Source organism: Thalassophryne amazonica, chromosome 1, assembly GCF_902500255.1.
Source record: "Thalassophryne amazonica chromosome 1, fThaAma1.1, whole genome shotgun sequence".
In the NCBI taxonomy this organism is placed as follows: domain Eukaryota; kingdom Metazoa; phylum Chordata; class Actinopteri; order Batrachoidiformes; family Batrachoididae; genus Thalassophryne; species Thalassophryne amazonica.
Window position 1 is genome coordinate 59,166,522 of NC_047103.1, and position 25,953 is coordinate 59,192,474.

The 25,953-nt window shown below is 40.9% G+C and overlaps 1 protein-coding gene across 10 annotated transcripts in view; it reads right to left on the bottom strand.

Moving 5' to 3' along the window:
- Positions 1-2,522: 2,522 nt before the first annotated feature.
- cacnb2a (calcium channel, voltage-dependent, beta 2a) overlaps positions 2,523-25,953 on the bottom strand; it is a 282,202-nt gene continuing 258,771 nt past the window's right edge. For 8 of the 10 annotated variants that reach the window (XM_034170637.1, XM_034170668.1, XM_034170652.1 and 5 more), the window contains 4 exons: positions 22,804-22,955; positions 15,233-15,328; positions 14,545-14,727; positions 2,523-3,666 (listed from right to left, as the gene is read on the bottom strand). In XM_034170637.1, coding sequence (XP_034026528.1) covers positions 2,899-3,666; positions 14,545-14,727; positions 15,233-15,328; positions 22,804-22,955 — 1,199 coding nt within the window. In that variant the 3' untranslated portion in view covers positions 2,523-2,898. The remainder of the gene's footprint in view (positions 3,667-14,544; positions 14,728-15,232; positions 15,329-22,803; positions 22,956-25,953) is intronic. The other 2 variants (XM_034170660.1, XM_034170644.1) reach the window with 1 other exon arrangement.

The window sequence follows — 25,953 nt, forward strand, 5'->3', positions numbered from 1 at the left end:
AGCTGCTCTGGCTTCAGCATTTACACACAGACACACTCATTTAATTTTCATTTACATTGCTGCAAGCTACATGAGAGAACAGTGACTGAGCCACAGCTTTCATTGTTTTTGCAAGTTGTCTCTAAAAAATAATTTTATTTGCACACGCAACAACACAGAGACAACGGCAGACGTCATCAAACATACAACACTCCACACTTATGGTACCTTCAGCACAACACAACCAAACCATTTCAATAAATTTACATATTCAGATGGAGGCATGGCCAAGGAGGAGTTTGGTGTGCACGTGTGCTAAATGCCACACTAAGTTGGATGTACAAACCGAACACACATGGATCCATGACTACACACACTTTGATACATCTGAATATTTTTGTGCGTATGCCAGTTTCTGGTTTTTGGTGTACGCCAAGTTTTAGTAGGAAATTGGAATAACCATGGAATTGATCAGCTGGTCTCTCAACACTATTGACACGATCTTTTCAACAAGGAAATTTGGCTGGGGGACCCTGCATGCCCAGATGGAACCTATCCTGCGGGCTATGTTGTCGATGCCTGGGAGAAGTGGCGCATCACATGCTTGGCACCACATCATGAAAGACGTTGAGGATTTATTCTTATTTGCTTTTATGGCAGGAGGGCTTTTGCTGCTTAGATTAGGTGCTGCCCTGACTTACCCAAAAATTGGCAAGATGGCTGCTACCAAAACCACAACTCCACACCTGTCCGTCATGATTAATGAGGTGGGCAAGGCAGTACATTCTCAGACTGCGTTAACCCTTGAACTTAAACCAAATTGGAAATCATTTCGGAGCAAATGTCTGCCTTGCCAAAGGAATTGATGTTGGAGACCACTGAATATTCACAATTGGATCTGGACAGTTAAAGAGAGGCCATATTGGAACTCTGTGCTTCTCTGCCTAACCCAAACATGGCAGCCTTCTCAGCTACCGAAGGATAAAATGCCCCATTTGTTTTCCTCCAGAAGGATTTCAATGGCCTCGGTGAAGCATCTAGCTCCTTTTCATTTTCTCTCCCCTACAGTTTGCGGTCATCAAGGCCACTCCAGACTCTACGCATACATGGACAGAGACTAATATGAACTCATCTGCACACATGACGCACGCTCCTCACCCCTACCCCCTCGTGTTTCTGTCCCCACCCCACCCTGGCCTCCGCACTGCCACTCCTCCCCAAGGCTGCGCGGCAGAATTGCTGCTGCAGCCCCAACACACTCATTGTCTCAATTTGGGTGACAGACTGTTTCAAAGCTTAGCGTACATAAACAAATCAAATGTACGTATATGTGTGGTTGTTTTAATTCTGATGTGTGCCATTATTACATTCAACTCGTAATAATTGTAGATTAATTGCTGTATTTTTGTTTGAAGTAATTGGGTGTGAAGATGAGTTGTAATTGCAAACATAGGTTTCTGTACGAAATATTAAGGCCTGTTTTTCTATTGTATCAAATACTTATTTCATGCAATAAAATGCAAATTGTTTAAAAATACAATGTGATTTTCTGAAAACATTTTTTTTTTCTGTCACAGTTGAAGTGTACCTACAATAAAAATTTCAGACCTCTCAATTCTTTGTAGGCAAGAAAACTTGCAAAATCGACAGTGAATCAAATACATACTTACCTCACTATAGATGACTCGTGTTGTTCTTAATGACTGATGGAAATTAAGTCCAAGACATATTCGATGACTTCTCAATGTTCATGTATCCATCCCCTGACTTGTCTAAAGATGTCCATACTTTTGCACACTTTTCTTAAGGCTTTTAGTTTTATGTCATATTAGACAGAATCATTTTCACTGTGAGTTTAAAGGGCAACTTTTTTGAAATTTTATTTTCATGAAAATGCCTATTTTTTAATTTGATGCTATAAAAACTTCAAATGTAAAAGCTCCAGGGTGCACAAATGTTTTCGCGTGACTGTTATCACAGAAGTCTAAAAGAAGTCATTTCTATCTGGAAAAGTTTCTTATTGCATTAAAGGTAATGCAGATATAAAAAATAAAATAAAATTTTTGGACTTTATGGATGTTTAAAATAAAACTAACCATATTTAAACAATTTTGCACAATATGATCCCTTTAAGGACTGACATGAAGACAATCCTGCAAACGCAATGGTGAACAAACCAGTGAACACATTAGAAATAACAGACATCTGCTAAACATTTGGAATAGTTTGAGGTGTTTTGAATTTTTCTGAGGAAACCTCTCCTGATGTTAATATTGATTATATTATGAGGTGGGAGGAAATTAAATAACATTTATAGGAAAAGTCAGACTTAAAGACAGACCTTCACTGAGTTTGGTCGTGGACAAATGATGATTCCACTGTCATATCAACTCTCACTTGGATCCTAATGGAATGCATAAGAAATGTTTCCAGATCCTCAGAAAGAAGAGTGCTGCATGTATGAGAAAGAGCTCTCATCTTGCATGTCTGAGAAGGCATATATGTGGTTGAACCAAATGTTTAGAGCCACTGATTTAGAATAAAAAAAGATCTAATGAGCTGAAAAGTAATCCTCTGCAAATACATCAACCTAACTCAGCCAACTTTAGCAGTAGTCTGAAGGAACAAATTATTCAAATTTGATCATCACAGAAAGCACAGCTCAGAACAAAAAAATCTGCTTTTGTGTCATGCTTTATCAAACACGGGTTTAAAATATGCATATTGGAGAAGACCCATGCATATCCACACATAATGTCTATGCATAGATACACACATCTATATTTATATATTTATCATCAAAATCCTCTCACTGAAAAAAATGCATTTACAAAGGAGGTGTACATAAATAGGAGGCTGTGGAATTGGGGTGTAGCAGCACAATGTAACGCCTGTGGGAGGAGTCAGGGCTTTGGTCAGTCACTGGTGGATGTGGGAGTCTCTGTTCCAGTCCCCTGTGTCTCCCCTCTTCTTGGGAGCCACCTCTCCGTCCCGGTCCCGGTCTCGGTCTCGGTCGTAGTACTGTAGGTGGTGGTCTCGGGCTGGCTGGCGGTGGTGGTGAGAGTGCTGCTTGTTCCGCTCGTTGTGGTCCCGCTCCTTAGAGTGATGGTGTACTGCAATATGTCCAGCCTCGTCCGTGCCACCACGGTGATGATGGTGGTGATGATGGTGGTTGTGGTCCTTGTGGGGCAGGGGTTCATAACGCTGTTGTTGTTGGGGGTGTCCCTCCCCTAGATCATCATCTTCCTCCTCCTCATCCTCGTCCTCCTCGTTCTCCTCCTCATCCTCTTGTTCTTGGTGGAGGAGGTGAGCATGCTGCTCGACATAGGCCGAGTCCTTGCTCTCGCAGCTCTTTGGGGTTTCAGAGTCAAAAGTCTCCTGCCTTGAGAGGCCCCTGGCTCGACCGCTGTGGTGGTGATGGTGGTGGTGGTGGTGGTGGTGGTGATGGTGGTTGTGGTGCTCATTCCTGGTGGAAGACGAGCGGTGGTGGGTGTGCTGGGATCTCCTGGAGGACTCTATCCTCAGCTGCTGCTCTTCCTCGGTGCCTTCTGTGTCAGCTTCGGGATTGGCATCAGGCTGCTCTTGGTTCTGGTGGTGGTGGTGATGATGGTGATGGTGGTGCTGGTGATCCTCTCTGGAGCTGTTTCTCTCCACTACCACCGTCTCTCTCTGCTCCGCTCCACTGCCCTGAAGTTAGTAACACACACCATTCAGTAGGAGTACACACACCAACAAAGTTCATGGTAAACACACACAAACACACAACTCATGCAGCTTAATACACACTTCACTCTTGTTTGTTGCACTACATCCCGTATAGATGCACATGGAATCACAAAAAACTTACAGTAAAAGCATGAAATCTGAACTCACACTTGATCACACACACTGCTGAAAAATTTATCAGCCGTCCACTGAAGGCTGACTGTGGTCCTGGAAGATAAGGTTTTCATAGATGGCTCATATTCGTGTTGTTAATCTCCAGGATCACTTCAGAATTTTGGACACATGGTGCCACATGCATAAAACCTTGTGTAGACTGACAACTAAAACTGTCTGCGTGTATGCACAAAGGAAGAATTGTGTGCACACGTCGTTTTTACTGCATTTATAAAATCCTGCATACACACCGTCCTTTCTTATAAATCTAAATCTGTCTTTGTGAAGTTGTATGCACATGCAGAAACCTGCTGTCCACGCTCATGTTAAGTCATGAATGGATGCAGACACACCCTCAAATAATCATGTGCATCTATAAATGGTGTATGCACCACAAATTATTAGACATGGCAGCACAAAAAACAAACAAACAAATCCAGCTAAGTGAAAGAACAATTTAACAGATTCTGAAATTAAGACAGTCAGATAAGTCCTCAGTTAATGAATCACAAGCATTTGAAAAGTTAGTGAATGGGGAAAATGTACAAGAGGTGATCAACTTGTGTGCAAATGTATGGATGCAGCTATTTATAACACCCACAATTAACAATAAATGAATCATAATGATAGGGCTGATAAAAATTACTTATTATTCACTTATTCTTACACTTTGGACAAGCCTAGGCAATGTAAAATGTAGCGAGTAAATAGACAGATCAGTATACTGATGATATAACTAAAAACAATAAGTGATACCTTGTAATTCACCAAATTAAAAAGGGCATAATGACAAACCCTTTCATAGTTGAGTAAACTAAGCAATTTTGTTTCTCCAGTGTTCTCCCATAGATGTCTGCCACCTGCTGGATGGCTACTGGACACTAGATTGATGATGGGTTAGTTACAGGTGTGGTTGTTTTCATGCACCAATGTACTAAATCAGTGAAAGAAACCATTACTTTCTCATTGTTTCAAAGTGGTTATATTCTAAAAATCAAATAAGAGTCAGACCTCCTCACAACCCAGGGGAAAGGATTTCGTATTAATTCAGAAAAATAGAGAAAGTGAAACAGAGCGAGGGAGATGGGCAAGGTAGGTATGCAGTGAATGGGATAAATGACAGTTTTTTAGCACAGAAATTTGCTAAATTATAGAAATAAACCACTATATATAGTTATAACCATGGTTATGAACTGAGAAAATCAAGTCATAAGTCTGTACAGAAAGGATTTTGTATGAAGCAGGCACTACTGTCTTCTGTTTATCTCAACAGCAATGTGTATTTTTAATATATCTTAAAATGAACATGTCAGTGTTTTCGCTTCCAAAGCAGAGGTCTGGTGGACACTAAGGCCACCGCTGCTTGTTTACAATGTAGTTTATGAATGGTAAAGTGTACATACTCTATTAGTACTGGTGTCTGAGTGAACAGGAATTTTCATGATAAAAATGCAAGCTCTGTGACTTTATTTTTTTCTGTTGAATTCTGTCTCATCATTTTTTTTTACTTCCACTGCACCATTGCCCTGAAAAAAACCTGCGCACACAGTCCTACGTATGCTTGAGATGTGCACATCCTCACTGCACATTCTTCCTTTGTGCGTACACCATTTATGCATGTGGCCCCACATGTATCAAAACCTTCACGCCAGGCCCTTAAACTCACCACACCAGCAAAAGTCAAGCTCACTTCTCCTCTTCAAGAAAATCAGAAAAATCCTGATTTTCAGTCTTACATGTTCCATTGTGTTTGCAGTGAAAAGGGCATAAAGGGTAGAGGTAAGGGATCACACAACATTTATACACTTACATATACACAGCACTGATCGAAATCAATAAAGCTTAAGTAGTACTTGTTACCATTAAGGTGTCATTGTTAAATAATATGGCACATTTAAGAATGTTGTGGGGAGAAAAATTGAGAAAAGTTCAAATTAACCAGCCGCACAACCTTTTTGACAATAATCAATTTAGACATATTAATTTGGTCAAATTTGGTCAAACACTTTAGACCATTATATGCTAATTTGATTTATTCAGCCCATCTCACATTCAGTAAACTAAAAATAATTAGTTTGTTGAGAAGTAAGAGCTGGAAGCAGTCCTTAGAGTTTTTCTGAGATCTGTGGGGTTCAGTGCCTTGCTCAAGGACATTTTTTGACATACAGGGATTGCTCTAATGGTTTAATTTGGTCAGCCTACTCTACTACACCATGGTCACCAAACAAAATATCATCATTTCAGATCATTCATTTTGAAAATACCCTGCTGGCCATTATCTGCACCCAATACATAGAATTATTTTACAGTTTGTGTTACTGTTAAACAGTGGTGGGCACAGCTAACCAAAAAGTTAGCTTAGATAACAGCTAATCAGCTAACTGAAAAGTTATCTTTTATGAAGCTAAACCGATAAACCACCCAAAAAATTATCGGAAGCTACAGCTAACCGAAAGCTTTCAGTATTGTCTCTGGTACACTTGCAACTACTAACAAGCTTTGATTTTGAGTTTTAACACCACGATCATTTCTGCGTGCGCACACACACATCATTATTCCTTAACAGCATATAGCAGTGTTGCTGTGAGGCAGAGGTCTTGGAAAATAAAGCAGTTTTGACTTATGGTTAAATAATGTACTAATTGTGAAGTTTTGTAACAAACACAGACAGATGCCAAAGGGATTATGGGTAAAATGAGCCTCCACTAACACTGATTATTTGACTCATTCATTCTATGTAGAAACTAACACGTTAATGTGAGATGTGTGTTGGTGTTTACATATAAATGTGCTTTTGTAAAATATGCCATTTTTTTAATTTGTAAAAAAAAAAAAAAAAAAAAAAAGCCATTTGCAAAAGCCAAAAGTCAAGTTGTGATTAAACCATCTGATATAACCGGGGTCAAAATAAATATACTCAACAAAAATATAAACGCAACACTTTTGGTTTTGCTCCCATTTTGTATGAGATTAACTCAACGATCTAAAACTTTTTCCACATACACAATATCACCATTTCCCTCAAATACTGTGCACAAACCAGTCTAAATCTGTGATATTGAGCACTTCTCCTTTGCTGAGATAATCCATCCCACCTCACAGGTGTGCCATATCAAGATGCTGATTAGACACCATGATTAGTGCACAGGTGTGCCTTAGACTGCCCACAATAAAAGGCCACTCTGAAAGGTGCAGTTTTGTTTTATTGGGGGGGATACCAGTCAGTATCTGGTGTGACCACCATTTGCCTCATGCAGTGCAACACATCTCCTTCGCATCATCCGTGAAGAGAACACCTCTCCAACGTGCCAAACGGCAGCAAATGTGAGCATTTGCCCGCTCAAATCGGTTACAACGACGAACTGGAGTCAGGTCGAGACCCCGATGAGGACGACGAGCATGCAGATGAGCTTCCCTGAGACAGTTTCTGACAGTTTGTGCAGAAATTCTTTGGTTATGCAAACCGATTGTTCCAGCAGCTGTCCGAGTGGATGGTCTCAGATGATCTTGGAGGTGAACATGCTGGATGTGGAGGTCCTGGGCTGGTGTGGTTACACGTGGTCTGCGGTTGTGAGGCTGGTTGGATGTACTGCCAAATTGTCTGAAACGCCTTTGGAGACAGCTTATGGTAGAGAAATGAACATTCAATACACGAGCAACAGTTCTGGTTGACATTCCTGCTGTCAGCATGCCAATTGCATGCTCCCTCAAATCTTGCGACATCTGTGGCATTGTGCTGTGTGATAAAACTGCACCTTTCAGAGTGGCCTTTTATTGTGGGCAGTCTAAGGCACACCTGTGCACTAATCATGGTGTCTAATCAGCATCTTGATATGGCACACCTGTGAGGTGGGATGGATTATCTCAACAAAGGAGAAGTGCTCACTATCACAGATTCAGACTGGTTTGTGAACAATATTTGAGAGAAATGGTAATATTGTATATGTGGAAAAAGTTTTAGATCTTTGAGTTCATCTCATACAAAATGGGAGCAAAACCAAAAGTGTTGCGTTTATATTTTTGTTGAGTGCCATCTACTGGCACCCAGATGCTCAGACCCTAACCCATAATCCTTTGTGTGCCAGAGAGTTGCTGCGGTTTAAACAGCACAGAGAGAAAACACGATGACAATTGTAAATGAACATCACACAACCAAAATGTACATTTTTATTTCTTTTCATCAGCTGCAGCAAGAGGCTGCAACAACTCTCTGGCGCGCAAAGGATTATGAGATATCTCAATACTTAGGGCAAATACTGCCATGAACACTACTGGCCAGGAGATGGCAGTAGAGACCCTGAAAACTTGCTAAAACAAATATTCCAAATAAATAATCCGTGTCTGCTATGTTTAAGATGCATGGACTTTCAGACATCTTATATATATATATGTATATATATATATATATATATATATATATATATATATATATATATATATATATATATATATAGTGGTGGGCACAGATAACCAAAAAATTAACTTCGATAACAGATAATCAGATAACTGAAAAGTTATCTTTGATAAAGATAAAACGATAAACCACCCAAAAATGTATCGGAAGTTACAGATAACCAATCAAATCAAAATCAAATCAATTTTATTTATATAGCGCCAAATCACAACAAACAGTTGCCTCAAGGCGCTTTATACTGTAAGGCAAAAGCCATACAATAATTACAGAAAAACCCCAACGGTCAAAACGCCCCCCTGTGAGCAAGCACTTGGTGACAGTGGGAAGGAAAAACTCCCTTTTAACAGGAAGAAACCTCCAGCAGAACCAGGTTCAGGGAGGGGCAGTCTTCTGCTGGGACTGGTTGGGGCTGAGGGGAGAGAATCAGGAAAAAGACATGCTGTGGAAGAGAACAGAGATCAATCACCAATGATTAAATGCAGAGTGGTGCATACAGAGCAAAAAGAGAAAGAAACACTCAGTGCATCATGGGAAACCCCCAGCAGTCTACGTCTATAGCAGCATAACTAAGGGATGGTTCAGGGTCACCTGATCCAGCCCTAACTATAAGCTTTAGCAAAAAGGAAAGTTTTAAGCCTAATCTTAAAAGTAGAGAGGGCGTCTGTCTCCCTGATCCGAATTGGGAGCTGGTTCCACAGAAAAGGAGCCTGAAAGCTGAAGGCTCTGCCTCCCATTCTACTCTTAAAAACCCTAGGAACTACAAGTAAGCCTGCAGTCTGAGAGCGAAGCACTCTATTGCGGTGATATGGTACTATGGAGGTCCCTAAGATAAGATGGGACCTGATTATTCAAAACCTTATAAGTAAGAAGAAGAATTTTAAATTCTATTCTAGAATTAACAGGAAGCCAATGAAGAGATGTCAATATGGGTGAAATATGCTCTCTCCTTCTAGTCCCTGTCAATTAACCTTAGTCTGTGAAGAAGACTCCCAATTTACATGAACAAATTGTAATCTATTAAATAAATATGATTCAAACCACCGCAGCGCAGTGCCTTTAATACCTATGGCATGCTCTAATCTCTGTAATAAAATTTTATGGTCAACAGTATCAAAAGCAGCACTGAGGTCTAACAGGACAAGCACAGAGATGGGTCCACTGTCTGAGGCCATAAGAAGATCATTTGTAACCTTCACTAATGCTGTTTCTGTACTATGATGAATTCTAAAACCTGACTGAAACTCTTCAAATAGACCATTCCTCTGGAGATGATCAGTTAGCTGTTTTACAACTACCCTTTCAAGAATTTTTGAGAGAAAAGGAAGGTTGGAGATTGGCCTATAATTAGCTAAGATTGCTGGGTCAAGTGATGGCTTTTTAAGTAATGGTTTAATTACTGCCACCTTAAAAGCCTGTGGTACATAGCCAACTAATAAAGATAGATTGATCATATTTAAGATCGAAGCATTAATTAATGGTAGGGCTTCCTTGAGCAGCCTGGTAGGAATGGGCTCTAATAGACATGTTGATGGTTTGGAGGAAGTAACTAATGAAAATAACTCAGGCAGAACAATCGGAGAGAAAGAGTCTAACCAAATACCAGCATTACTGAAAGCAGCCAAAGATAACGATATGTCTTTGGGATGGTTATGAGTAATTTATTCTCTAATAGTTAAAATTTTATTAGCAAAGAAAGTCATGAAGTCATTACTAGTTAAAGTTAAAGGAATACTCGGCTCAATAGAGCTCTGACTCTTTGTCAGCCTGGCTACAGTGCTGAAAAGAAACCTGGGGTTGTTCTTATTTTCTTCAATTAGTGATGAGTAGTAAGATGTCCTAGCTTTACGGAGGGCTTTTTTATAGAGCAACAGACTCTTTTTCCAGGCTAAGTGAAGATCTTCTAAATTAGTGAGACGCCATTTCCTCTCCAACTTACGGGTTATCTGCTTTAAGCTGCGAGTTTGTGAGTTATACCACAGAGTCAGGCACTTCTGATTTAAGGCTCTCTTTTTCAGAGGAGCTACAGCATCCAAAGTTGTGCCCAATGAGGATGTAAAACTACTGACGAGATAATCTATCTCACTCACAGAGTTTAGGTAGCTACTCTGCACTGTGTTGGTATATGGCATTGGAGAACATAACAAAGAAGGAATCTGTTATGTGTCGGACGCAGCTCGGAGAACCGACCAGCGTTTGAAGGACCCAGTATGAAATAAGCAGAGCACGGTACAAAGGCTAACTGAATTTAATACATAACAGTGATAATATAATAACAAAAGGTGCGGCCTGGCGTGGTGCGCTCCCAGCAGCGCTAACGGTCCGGAGCCAGAAGCTGTTTCGGACCCAAGGACCCCGCCGACACCCCCCAGGTGGCCGCAACAACCGAATCTGTGAAAGAAGGAACCATTATGTGAGTCCACACTCTACACACAGAACACTTAAAGGTGTACAAACAGCAAACACTTCCTGGCTTGATTACTGATCAGCTTCCCAACCTGCAGGCATGGAACAATCAGTTCCCAAAACTCCACTGCAGTGAAAGCTGATACATGACTAACGTACAGCTCAATATAATAAGGTGTGAGGGACACCACATTTACTGACTGTATAAATGTTAGTCACAAAATCTAACGTACCTCAGGAAGTGTGCTGACGAGCGTGAAACCTCACCCCCTCCTCTTTCACAGACTGTGCATCAAACCTGGACATTCTCAGCATCCGCTGTTGATGAGATGGCTCCCGAGACGACGATCTCACCCGTCTGGTCACAAGGTCGAGTCTCTGGCAAATACACACTGTGCACTCCAGTCTTAAATGCCAACATGTTCCAATCCATCCAGATGCACCACAGCTGTGAGTCCTGACGAGTCGCAGGTGATCAGGGTGAGGTCCTGACAGCCTCAGCAACACAGCCACTCAGTCCCAAACGCACGCCACCTGGGAGGAAAACCAAAAGACAGAAACAAACCGGCAGCCAGGCCCCCCCAGCCATATAACAGAATCATATCCTTAAACCTAGTTACAGCGCTTTCTGAAAGACTTCTAGTGTAATGAAACTTATTCCCCACTGCTGGGTAGTCCATCAGAGTAAATGTAAATGTTATTAAGAAATGATCAGACAGAAGGGGGTATTCAGGGAATACTGTTAAGTCTTCAATTTCCATACCATAAGTCAGAACAAGATCTAAAGTATGGTTAAAGTGGTGAGTGGACTCATTTACATTTTGAGCGAAGTGAGTCTAATAATAGATTAAATGCAGTGTTGAGGCTGTCATTCTCAGCATCTGTGTGGATGTTAAAATCGCCCACTATAATTATCTTATCTGAGCTAAGCACTAAATCAGACAAAAGGTCTGAAAATTCACAAAGAAACTCACAGTAACGACCAGATGGACGATAGATAACAACAAATAAAACTGGTTTTTGGGACTTCCAATTTGGATCGACAAGATTATGAGTCAAGCTTTCAAATGAATTAAAGCTCCGTCTGGGTTTTGGATTAATTAATAAGCTGGAGTGGAAGATTGCTGCTAATCCTCCCCCTCGGCCCGTGCTACGAGCATTCTGACAGTTAGTGTGACTCAGGGGTGTTGACTCAATTAAACTAACATATTCATCCTGCTGTAACCAGGTTTCTGTAAGGCAGAATAAATCAATATGTTGATCAATTATTATATCATTTACTAACAGGGACTTAGAAGAGAGAGACCTAATGTTTAATAAACCACATTTAACTGTTTTAGTCTGTGGTGCAGTTGAAGGTGCTATATTATTTTTCTTTTTGAATTTTTATGCTTAAATAGATTTTTACTGGTTGTTGGTGGTCTGGGAGCAGGCACCGTCTCTACGTGGATGGGGTATTGGGGGGATGGCAGGGGGAGAGAAGCTGCAGAGAGGTGCGTAAGACTACAACTCTGCTTCCTGATCCCAACCCTGTATAGTCACAGTTTGGAGGGTTTAATAAATTTGGCCAGATTTCTAGAAATGAGAGCTGCTCCATCCAAAGTGGGATGGATGCCGTCTCTCCTAACAAGACCAGGTTTTCCTCAGAAGCTTTGCCAATTATCTATGAAGCCCACTTCATTTTTTGGACACCACTCAGACAGCCAGCAATTCAAGGAGAACATGCGGCTAAACATGTCACTCCCTGCCCGATTGGGGAGGGGCCCAGAGAAAACTACAGAGTCCGACATTGTTTTTGCAAAGTTACACACCAGTTCAAAGTTAATTTTAGTGACCTCCGATTGGCGTAACCGGGTGTCATTACTGCCGACGTGAATTACAAGCTTACCAAATTTACGCTTAGCCTTAGCCAGCAGTTTCAAATTTCCTTCAATGTCGCCTGCTCTGGCCCCCGGAAGACATTTGACTATGGTTGCTGGTGTCGCTAACTTCACATTTCTCAAAACAGAGTCGCCAATAACCAGAGTTTGTTCCTCGGCGGGTGTGTCGTCGAGTGGGGAAAAACGGTTAGAAATATGAACGGGTTGGTGGTGTACAGGGGGCTTCTGTTTAGGACTACGCTTCCTCCTCACAGTCATCCGGCCTGCTTTCTCGGCTGCTCGGGATCTGCTGGGGGACAACTAACGGCGGCTAAGCTACCTTGGTCCACACCAACTACAGGGGGAAGCTGCCATGCTAAACCAGCTAAGAGCTAGTAGCAGTGCTAAGCTAGCGGATTCCTAAAAACATACAAAGTGAATAATGTGTAAATAATTTAGAGGTGATTCAGCAGAGGGAGTGCTTTAGTTAAGGCACATGAAGATTACACTGTGAAACAAATCGTTATCTAGTTATCTAGATCAATCTAACTACGCAAATTAAACAGCTAACAGATACAGCAAAACACCGCTGTGCTCCAGAACAGGACGTGATACAATACCGCAGTGAGAGCCAACCACCAGTAGAGGCAAGCTGGATCATGAAAACATTATCTTCGATAATTATCACTTATCGGATTATCGGAACTGTGCCCACCACTGTATGTATGTGTATATATATATATATATATATATATATATATATATATATATATATATATATATATATATATTACTCTGGAACAAAGAGGACAGACAGTGTTTGACATAAGCAGGATGTTAAAGAGTAAACAGGAAGCAATTGCAGCTCACAATGATTCCAATTGAAAATAATGGAGAAGCAACCTGAGCTTCTTTGGGCATTTTTACATAAAACAAACACAATAACAATGTCTATAAACCCAGAGAATATATTCACGAGAGTTTTAGGCACAATATACAAAGGGTTTAATGCTGTTGTCCGTGTGGAGCCTGATCAGAGCATCTCAAATGCATTTCTCCTGTCGTGAATGTACTGAGATTACCCATAATGCACTGGACACAGCATGTCCACACTAAAACACTACTTTAAAACTAAAACATATACCTGATATTTTCACTTTATAAAACTTCAGAAGTGATGCTAATTTACATAACTTGTCCGAAATTAGTTTTGGTTAAAATTTCCCTTTGATTCAGTTCAATTCATTTATTTATTTATTTTCAGTTTTATTTATGCTTCAGTTCCACGTGGAAACAGTATAACCAAATTTCAACATAATTTTTGGAAGAGGCAGTCATAGCATAAAATCACCTTTATGTTTTTTTTTTTTTTTTTTTTTGCTTGTTCTTTTTTTTAAACACAAATATGCCCCACAAAGTTTCATAAAACCTTCATTGATAGGTGGGAATGTGCAGTGTGCGGCTGCATGATAATCGTGTTGGGAAGTTGAACACAAAAGAAAAACTACTTGACATGGATTTAGTAAAAATAATGAAACTGACAGTCATACAGCATGCGTGATAATCCTCTGTATGCTGGTATCAAACATCAAGAAGGTCAGTAAGAACGTTTTGGAAACAAGGCGAAAAATTGATGATCACCCCCCCACCTGACACTTTTCAAATCTCTAATACTTCAGGATCCTTCAAAATTAATAACATAACCTTCCCCACACCCACAAAGTATTTTATAGATTGTAATATTTCTGTGGATACTTCTGAAATCCTCCAGCCCGGTAGTTCTCACTACCACTTCTCTGTACCCGAGGTGCTGCACATTTTTCATTTTTTCATTTCTCTGTTCAGTCCATTAGAAACTGGTTTGACAAAAACACTTGATATGGCTCCTGATGTGAGTGGAGCAAGGAGAACGGGAAAATGGTCAAGGGTTAGTGTCCTCATGAGTGGGATTGAGAACCCTGACCTGGTCACTCTCAGTACTGTGTTCATGCATTTGGTGATGGTTTCTACCTGTGTGCTGGAAACGTGTGGCGGGCTGCAAGGCAGGGCGGCTGTGGGCAGTTTAGTTAGCAGTGGAATGGGGGAGTTACAGCTGGTGGGGTGAGTGCTTTTCCAGTAAGCCTCCAGGTAATCAGCCATATGCTCACATGCATCCTCCAGCTGGTTCTCATCTAGGATGATGTCAAACATCTCCTGAAAAACAAAAAGGTGCAGTCACAGGTAAAGAAAAATAAAAAAGGAGTTTAAAAAAAGGTCATGATGTGCCCAACATTTACACACAAAAACATCTCCCTCAAATAGAAAGCATGTTTCTCAGATTGTCGTGAGAAGGCCACAGATGCTGTAAACAATTTTTATATCCACAAGAATGTAAAACAACGAGGGAAATGACTCATGATATTAAACATTAAAATAGCATTAGGCAGTAATTTGAAGAGGGTGAACTTTCCACAAATTTCCTGCCGTTTGTATTAAACTAAGCCTGTGCTTTCACATGCCAGGGGTGCTTACTTTATTTTCCAAAATAATAACTAAGGAGATTATACAAAAGCAGAAAAAGACCCAGCAGGGATTATCAAGGCTTCAAAAATCTGACTGTGGAGATGCTTGAAAGGAAAGAAAAAAAATCTGCAAAAGGACACATTCCTTAAAACTCGTGATTCCTTTGAATAGTGGATGTTCTGATGTTCTGACTTACAGGAGGACACTGAGCCAGCTTGTCAGCTGCCACCATTTGAACATTGAGGTGTTTGGCCTGAGATTTGCCTCTGGACTTGATGAGCCTTTGCAGCACCTGAAGGAACATGAAGACAGGAGGCAATAAGTTCATACCTTTTTTGTGTGTGTTGGGCTACTGTCTGATTTTATACTGCACTTTATTTACTGCTGCATTTTGTTGGTCATCAAATTTAATGCAACACATGAAACATGACTTCATGTTTCTTACCCTGATATGTGACAACACCACGTATAAATCACCATAACGGATACGGATCCTCACATCGACCAGTTGACATTTTTTGATCTATATGGTCTTGCCAGATCTGGGAGAAACACATCCATCCACATTGAAGAACTATCCTGGATTGTGTGCCTGGTTGGCAGCCACCCAGGCAGACAACAGATCCACCCCCACCTGATGAAAGTTGTAATGTTATCTGCTGCAGCCAGGTGAGACGTGGGCGTCCCCTTGGCCTTTTCCAGGTGCTGGGGTCCTCAGTGATGTATTACCTGCTTGCTGGATCATGCCCAGAGAAAATGTCACAGCTGAATTTGCTTCACAATACAATTAGTATGCTTCATCGGAGTGTCTCAAAGTAAATAGAGCACAGAGTTAGTTCAGGCAGGCCGTGAAGTCAAGCCCACCACACCATCTCAAAATGTCAACACTTCTCAGCCGTGAGCTCAGCTGATCGTCTGCTATCTGTTTGATGGATAGTTAAATTCAGATGCGGTATTTAAACCACTTTAACCTACCCACACACTGCCATTTTAGATGCTCTGCAAGCCAGTCTGCAACCTGCCTCCACCCTAATATACTGCCGGGTCCGACTACATCAGTGTCATGTTTGTTCTCACTGATGCCTGCTGTGTGCTGTTCTCTCTCTTTTTCCATGTATTTACATAGAAATTCTCATTTACAATGTATATGCATTAAAAACATGCATGCACCTTTTCCCATGCATGATTTGCTATTTATAAAGGAAAACTGTGCTGTAAGAATGTGTACACCTCACACTTTCTTCATACCGGCTGTGTGCATTTTTCAGAACAAGTCAAGCTTGATATGATGAAAAGAAAAACAAGGCGAGATGTAATTTAACATAAAGCAAACCAGCTAATGTGGCAAAACGTACATTTCTTCTGAAAGTGTTATTTCTGATCACGCACATACACAATAATATTTACAACCTGTATTAGTGTGAACTAAATTGTATCAGCCCTCTTATTTATTTTTTGTTGATGGAGTTCACAGCAGTGCACTGTGCGGAAACTGATCATCTCTGTTATTTTTCACCATTCAGTGACTTTTCGTTTGTTTGTGATTCCAGAACCAAGACCACCAAATTAGCCATATTTCCTTTTCTTCACCCCTCTGAGGACTGTCTGAATTTCACATTTGATTTAAATGCACTTTTTTCTTTTTCCATTTCCATGTTCTCCGCTGTTTGTTGGAACAAATTCAGGTTTTGAGAGATACAACAGGATGTACATGCAAATGAGATTTGAGGGTGTGTTCATGTCCATTCATGAAAAATAATGGGCATGGACATCAGGCATGTGCATGTCCATACATGTCGATGACCACTGAGATTATAAAGGACCATGTACAGACTGTTTTATACTTCTGGCAAAAATAATGCATACTGAACATATACACAACAAATACACAGTCATGATTTGTTTTGCAAATGAGGTCCTAAAAGCCACTTTTTCTAACTGGAGATAGATTAAGAATGTCCTCATGGCCCATATGGTAACTTCTGAGGTGCCTGCTCCTTCACAATCTGTGTCCAATTATTTGAACTTGGAGGAGCATGCTCAAATTGAACAATTGTGTGTCCAAAAACCACTCAGATTAGATAATTCTGTGTGTTCAATAAACTCAAAAAAATTTTATATTATGTTTCTTTGTATACTCAGTGAGAAATATATATACACTTATCAATCAATCGATCAATCAATCAATTTTATTTATATAGCGCCAAATCACAACAAACAGTTGCCCCAAGGCGCTTTATATTGTAAGGCAAGGCCATACAATAATTATGTAAAAACCCCAACGGTCAAAACGACCCCCTGTGAGCAAGCACTTGGCGACAGTGGGAAGGAAAAACTCTCTTTTAACAGGAAGAAACCTCCAACAGAACCAGGCTTATCAGCTTGTTATTCTTTAGTATAAACACTTAGCGTAACTACAACTTTGAAAAGTAATAAAAAATTGCGAAATATCTATTTACCAATAAATAGAAACCGATAAACTAACTACAGAATTTGAAATTCAGAAGTGATGAAAAAAGCTATAATATTAAAACAAAAAAAATTCATAATTTAATAAATTCTTGCCAGAACCCAGGTACATGGGGTGTGCAGCCAGTACATTCTGAGTGCTAGTCCCAAACCCGGATAAATGAGTAGGGGTGCATCATTAAGGGCAACCAGCGTAAAACTATTTAAAGATGCAGAGTACAAATCAAATTTCCATACCAGATCGGTCAAGGCCCGGTGTCACAGACCAAACAGCCCCCACTAAAAATGGGTCCGCCCTGCCTTCACTGTGCATGCGTCATTTCGGACCACATCCGCACGTCTGAGACGGGCTCTCTCCATCCAAAGTGATCAAATGGATAAATGGGATTATTATTCATCAGATGACTAGGTAAAACCTCTTAAATCATTCTAAAGTCTGTTTTAAGCAGAAATGAGGCCATTTTAAGCAGAAACGAGGCGATAATTGGTAAGTTGTTGATGCTTTGAAATGACTTAGGCGTAGCAGCAGCTGCTGTGCACTCTGATCCATCCCCCGTCTTTTATTATGAAATAATGCTGAATTTATGGGGATATGATTGTTGTACAAAGGCTTCAGATATCTGTTGCTGAGATAGATGATGACTGGAGTGCAGTTTGAAGCAGAAGTGAGGCAATAATCAGCGAATTGATGGTGACACTCAGAAATGATGCTGCTGAGCTCTGAAATGACGCATGCACAGTGAAGGCAGGGCAGACCGGATTTTAGAGGGGGACCATTCGGTCTGCGGCATCACGTTAACAACACCATTGCTCAACAGGGTGTTGACAGAAATTTGGCTACTGCTGGGCGAAGAAGAAGAAGAGAAGAACATGTCCACAGACAGCGGGAGAAGAGAAAAACACTGAGTCGGACATTGAATGTTGGCAGTATGACTGTAAAGGGAGAGAGCTTGCTGATATGATGAGAGGAGAAAGGTAGACATACGAGGTCTGTCCGTAAAGTATAGGTCCTTTTTATTTTTTTCAAAAACTATATGGATTTCATTCATATGTTTTTACGTCAGACATGCTTGAACCCTCGTGCGCATGCGTGAGTTTTTCCACGCCTGTCGGTGACGTCATTCGCCTGTGAGCACTCCTTGTGGGAGGAGTCGTCCAGCCCCTCGTCGGAATTCCTTTGTCTGAGAAGTTGCTGAGAGACTGGCGCTTTGTTTGATCAAAATTTTTTCTAAACCTGTGAGACACATCAAAGTGGACATGGTTCGAAAAATTAAGCTGGTCTTCAGTGAAAATTTTAACAGCTGATGAGAGATTTTGAGGTGATTCTGTCGCTTTAAGGACTTTTCACGGTGCGAGACGTCGCTCAGCGCTCTCAGGCAGCGTCATCAGCCTGTTTCAAGCTTAAAACCTCCACATTTCAGGCTCTGTTGATCCAGGACGTCGTGAGAGAACAGAGAAGTTTCAGAAGAAGTCGGTTTCAGCATTTTATCCGGATATTCCACTGTTAAAGGAGATTTTTTAATGAAAGACGTGCGGGCGGATTGCAGCGTCGGCTCGCAGCTGCCGCGACACTCCGTCACAGGAAAAACACCTCTGTTGGAAGCCTTGAGGACAAGTTGGAACATGTCCAGCTGATAAACAATTTCTCATATACTCACTGCACTGAAAGCCATCAAAAGCCAACTGGATTTTAACAAATGGCTATCAACACGGAGGTGTTTTTCCTGTGCCACCGCGCCGCGTCGGCTGCGTCCCGACGCGCGGACCCGTCCGCACGTCTTTCATTAAAAAAATCTCCTTTAACAGTGGAATATCCGGATAAAATGCTGAAACCGACTTCTTCTGAAACACCTCTGTTCTCTCACAACGTCCTGGATCAATAGAGCCTGAAATGTGGAGGTTTTAAGCTTGAAACAGGCTGATGACGCTGCCTGAGAGCGCAGCGCGACGTCTCGCACCGTGAAAAGTCCTTAAAGCGACAGAATCACCTCAAAATCTCTCATCAGCTGTTAAAATTTTCACTGAAAACCAGCTTAATTTTTCGAACCATGTCCACTTCGATGTGTCTCACAGGTTTAGAAAAAATTTTGATCAAACAAAGCGCCAGTCTCTCAGCAACTTCTCAGACAAAGGAATTCCGACGAGGGGCTGGACGACTCCTCCCACAAGGAGTGCTCACAGGCGAATGACGTCACCGACAGGCATGGAAAAACTCACGCATGCGCACGAGGGTTCAAGCATGTCTGACGTAAAAACATATGAATGAAATCCATATAGTTTTTGAAAAAAATAAAAAGGACCTATACTTTACGGACATCCCTCGTATTGTGTGTGCAAGAGACCAAGTGGAAGGAAAGTAAGAGCAGGAGCATCGGTGGTGGGTTCAAGTTGTTGTATCATGGTGAGGATAGGAAGAGAAATGGTGTTGGGGTAATTTTCAAGGAAGAGTATGCTAAGAGTGTGTTGGAGGTTAAGCGAGTGCCTGACAGGGTAATAAGTGTGAAGTTGGAAATTGTAGGGGTGATGATGAATATCATCAGTGCATATGCCCCACAGGTAGGTTGTGACATGAAGAGAAAGAAGATTTTTGGAGTAAGTTAGATGAGGTGGTGGAGAATGTGCCCAAGCATGAAAGAATGGTGATAGGACCGGACTTCAATGGGCATGTTGGTGAAAAGAACAGAGGTGATGAGGAAGTAATGGAGAGATATGGTATCAAGGACAGGAATGTGGAAGGACAGATGTTGATTTTGTAAAATGGATGGAAATTGTTTTGGTGAATACCTACTTTAAGAAAAGGGTCACATATAAGAGTGGAGGAAAGTGCACACAGGTGGACTACATTCTTTGTAGGAGATGCAAGCTAAAACAAATTGGAGACTGAAAGGTAGTGGCAGGAGAGACATCGGCATCAATTTGATCAGCTAGCGCTTAGCTTAGGTTTGTGTGTTATACATCACACAGACAAAGTGGGGAACCTTGAGGTAATTTTTGATCCTACGTTGCCTTTTGACCTCCGCATTAGAGGCATTTCCTCACATCCTGTCTATGTCTGATGCTAAGACTCTGATACATGCATTTGTCTCTTTCAGATTGGACTATTGCAATGTTCTATTTTCTGGTTTACCACAGTCCAGTAATAAGGGTCTTCAGTTAGTTAAAAATGCTGGCAGCAGCATTTTTAACTTGTGACACGAAGCAGAATGTTTGACCACATTACACCCATTTTGGCATCCCTTCATTGGCTTCCTGTCTCTTTGAGGTCGGATTTTAAGGTGCTGTTACTGGCCTATAAAAGTGATCATGGACTGGCACCTTCCTAGCCCTACATACCAGGTGTGCAGGAATGCCATGTGTTCCTAGGGTGAAAAAAGTCTGCAGGTCACAGACTTTGTGGAGATTTTTAAGTCCAGATTGAAGACTAATTTTTTTACCCTGTTTCATCATTAGTATTTTATGTAATTGTGTGTTTTCTTTTATTCTTTTTATTTTTTTTATGTTTTTATTCTTTTATTGTGGTTTTTAATCTTTTGATTCATGTTTCTCTGTTTTTTTGTGTGTGTGTGTGTGCTCTGTGAAGCGCCTTGAAGCGACCACGTCGTGAGTTGAAGCGATACAAATTAATAAAATTTGAATTTGAATTTGAACTGCTGATATGGATGTACAGATGGGGAGTGGCCAGCCATGTCAGAGTGCACACAGCACAGCGACCCACCTCCCAGATGCTGACCAGAGACTCACTGACTCACTGCTGCAGTGATAGCTCAGTGCACACGACGTGTCACATTAAAAACAGAGACCACAGCCAGGACAGGTATATTAATAAGTACTACACTACCTACATACACAATTACATAACGAATAAGTAAAAAATAATGATCACATAACACAGAGTGACACGTTGTTGTGTGCGTTGAACTGACTGGTGGTGTGGCCGCTGACAGCAGCAGCTGTTGAGATCTCTGGTTCTGAACATCCCAGCTGGGGAACACGTACCGTGTTTTGACAAACATGACCTAACAACTGTCCAGTGTGACACGCACATCTGCTTGCTGTCCTCATGTGGACAAACATAAAAACATATATCGTCATTGCGACCGGCTGCAGCGAGCGAGCGCACAGTGTGCACATTGACAGGCTGTCCCAGATAAAACGGGCCATCAGATCACAACACGCAGCGGGTGATCTGAATGTCATGTCACCCACGTGAGCTCTGTTCCACATGATGCGGTGTCTGTCCTGCGGTGCGCTGTCCACAGGACACGCGTGTTGGGCCAGACACGTGCGTGGAGCCAGCTGGACATGCAGCAGATGTGGACATGATCAGAGTGCACTGCTTCATTCATGTCATGTCATGCATGACTGTACATCTATGACCATGGGTCATCTACAGAGGAAAAGATGGTTCATACTTGTATTGTCTGCTCGATAACAGGGATTCAATAAAATGCAGTTTTATTTATGGTGCGTGGTTTTATTTTGTTTCCTCCACAGCAGAGGTGCAATGTGGTGCAACACGTTCCAGCTGTTTTTTTTCTTTCCTCCACAACAGCGGCAATTATGGCACTTTTCTATTTAAAAAAAAAAAGTTCATCTCCTTGTTGATTTTAGGCATTTTGCGCACCTTTTTGTAGGACAGCGATGGTAGCTCAGTGGTAAAGTTTATGTCTGTTAATCAAAGCTTTTGTAAACTGCAGGTTCGAATCCCGTGGGTGGCATGTTTTTTTTTCCCACAGCAGCTGCGCGATGTTGTTCCACATGCTCCAGCTGCTCACACTGTGTTCCCGCTGCGACAGTTTCGTGCACGCGCACAAGCGTGCACAAAACCGGGATCGTTCACGCCTGCTCAACTGTGTGTCCCTCCCGATATCGGCTCGATGTTTTCGTGGTTCGTTCACTCTGGCTTTTTCACCATGATTCACCCTGATTCCTACTTATTCGTGCTATGTGTGAAGGGACCCTAACTTCCGCCTTCTTCCATTTGTAGTGGTGGAACAAGACGGAGAGAGCAGTATTAAGCACATTTGTTGTTTTACAGCTTTGAATGTGGTTCAGTCTGATGACTTGCTAAAGGTGACAGCAGTGAATCAGCCCAATCACACACTAACTTCCAAATTGCACTAAAACCCACAATGCAAGAGCAGATTTATTTCACAAAAATAACGTAAGCAACAATGAAACCCATGAATAAGCCACTGAAGTTCATAAGTGGATGGAAATAGATTGAGCTACTTTCCCTCAGAACTTTACACCTATCATGAGTTTTGTCTTGGGATCAAATACGACAGTTTTATTCACCTTAGGAGAGGTGATCTTGACGTAGACAATAATGGGGGCGAGGGACGTTTTTCCCAGCTGTGATGGATGATTAATGGTGTCAGCGTCCAAAACCACCAATTGTAACGTCCTGGCCAGTTCGAAAATCCGCTCAATCTCACTCTGGACCTCAGCTGTAGAGAGAGCAAGAGAATGGGAGGGGCATAATAATTCATTATGTTATTATTTCAAAACAATATGCAATAATGCTTCACTGCATTGTTATATTTCCACAATGTGTTATAATAATATGAAAAAAGAGACATTATTTCATTGTAAAAAATGGAGTCCCTCACTCAGGGTAAATTCACTATGCTGGAACACAGATTTGATCCTTTATTCATTTCTTTTCCTTAAATATGAACCAAGCATCATGAACTTAGGGACAAGAGTGAAAGCACAACAGTAAATCATGTTCTACTACTTCAGAGCTAATAGATCTCCAAAAGATAATTACAGTCACACAAAATCAAGAACAGCCTTCATTATGTTTCAGTTTGTTTGTTTGTTTGTTCTTGAGCCCCACTCAATCCAAGTCCTTTAATGTTATATCTGCTAAACCTGAAACTTAAACTTTAAAAACATTTTTAATCAAATATTCAAAATAATTCATTTTCCAATGTTGCACAAGACAAATGAAAAACCCCTAAAACAAATAAATAAACCACAGTTCTGAGTTGCTAATGTGTTTGATTTTACTGTTTCCTGAGGTGCTGTATATTTTATTCCCTGAACAACTGAACCTCAAATTGGACTTTAACCACAATTAAAGTTGTTATTATAATAATGTAATGTAAATATTATTAAGCTGTTCAAACTGTAGCAGCAGTTAAAGTAACCTGATTGCTGAAATCATCAACTTGCTCTGTGTTCAGCAGCATCTCACGCATATTCTCACCAAGCTATGAATGGCATACAGGCTGGGAAAGCCCAAATCTATAATAAAACATATCTGTAACCCAGATACTCATAGCTGTACTAGTCTTGTGTGTCTTTTTATCAGCTGTGTGATTTTCTTTCATTCGTGTTTCTGTTAATTTCTTCCACAGAAGGACACATCAATAAAATGATAAACAAACCACAATGAAGTGGAAAAACAATGTGATAAACTAGCCTGCCAGTCAGTCATGCAACTGACTGTTGTCGCCTCTCCCCGCCTGAAAAAGAGGCGAGCTTTTCTCCCTGATGTGACATACACAGACTGTACAACGATACTTATTAGACCTTCAGTTACAAACCGTCAAGGGCGTGTATTCTGTGCAGTCTTTAAAACACTTGGATGGACATAAAATAGACTTTAAACCACAGGTGCTTTCATAATGTTAGTGTGTGATGTGATCTAGAAATTAATCTAAAACTGACATTGAAATGGCTCTGCTGTCACACCATAGCACACTTATGATCTGTAACAGGTTAGGGGTGGCAGAGACGAGTCAATCAGTCAACCACCAGGCGTCTTCACTGCTCTGCAATGACACTTTAAGCTTGACATTGACCAGTTACTATTATGACATGCTGGCTGTCACGCTGTCATAGCATCAGCCCCAACTGCATGAGACCTCCTCCAACATGGGAGTCATACAACACAGTGAAACTAAATACTAAAACATGGACACAAAATCAACAATTGTGACTTGAAGTACCACAACAACAAGGAAAAGCTTACAGCCAGCATCACAGGGACCACCTGATCAGACACGGCGTGCTACATTACCATTACGGCATGTCCACTGGAGCACATAAAGAGAGCATTACCGTGCCAACTGCACACAAGAAGTGATTTGGTACAATGAATTCTCAGGTTTCATATACGTTATGGACACTTAAGTAAGTTATTTTGTGTGTATTCCTACAAATTTCCACACATATGCACAACACACATTTTGCATTCAGTATTCAGAAATTCATGTTAGGGTTAGATTAACAATAATAAGACAAATTTCCACCTTTTGTCACTCAGAAGATCTGCCATCTTGTTATTGGTTATATCATTATATCCTTCCAGCTGACAAATATACAGGGTATGTACCAATTTTTGTGCATTACTTCCCAAATGTTTTTCTACATATTTTTGATGATAACCTACTGAGTTAAGTGTGTGAAACAACATAGAAAGGATATTGCCGTGACCTTTTTTTGCTCCACACAGCAATGGATCAAACCATGGCACAAAAGAATATATGTTCCACCAAGGCAAAAAGAACAAAATTCTAAACTAGAAAATGTTATTAAATGAGCCTAGACATGAAAAAACAAAAGGTTAGGACATGAAACATAAATGAACTTTCTCTCATATCACCATTTCAGTCTTTCCTCATGCTTTGCACTTAAAAGGAACTTGTAGCATACAGGTGTTACTGTTGAGTTGTTTCATATCCGCGTATTCCAATTAAAGGTCACAGGACAGCTGGAGTCAATCCCAGCAATTATTGGATGAGAGGTGGGGAACACCCTGGACAGGCCATCAGTCTATCACAGGGCTGCATATACAGTTGTGGTTGGAAGTTTACTTTCACTCAACATGGGCATGAAGGCCATGGTAATTTTGGTATTTTAATGATGTTCTTGAACTGTTCTTTTGCCAGGATGGAATGAATATACAATATATATCATTAGTAAGTCCCTTCGGCTGCTCCCTTGTTTGCACTCGGGGTCGCCACAGCAAATCCAAGGTGGATCTGCATGTTGAATTGGCACAGGTCTTACGCCGGATGCCCTTCCTGACGCAATTCCACGTTACATGGAGAAATGTGGCAGGAGTGGGATTTGAACCCAGAGCCTTCTGAACTGAAACCAAGCGCATTAACCACTTGGCCACCACCTCTGCATACAATATATATCATTAATGACTATAAAAAACAAAAACTGGGTGCAAAAGTTTGAATTTATTTTGTATGTTCTCTAATTCACACAGGGTCAACATTATACACATGAGGCTCAAATATATACATACATTCACTTAAATCTTTTAATAAGCGGTGCTGAATGTTGTGAAAGTGACGTGACACGGACCCACAACAGGGGGCGTTAATGAACGGACAATGGATAAGCCAAAAAGTAACAATTTAATGTTGTGAATCACACAACGATGTACAAACAATAACAATATAGTGACTGTCAATCATACACCAG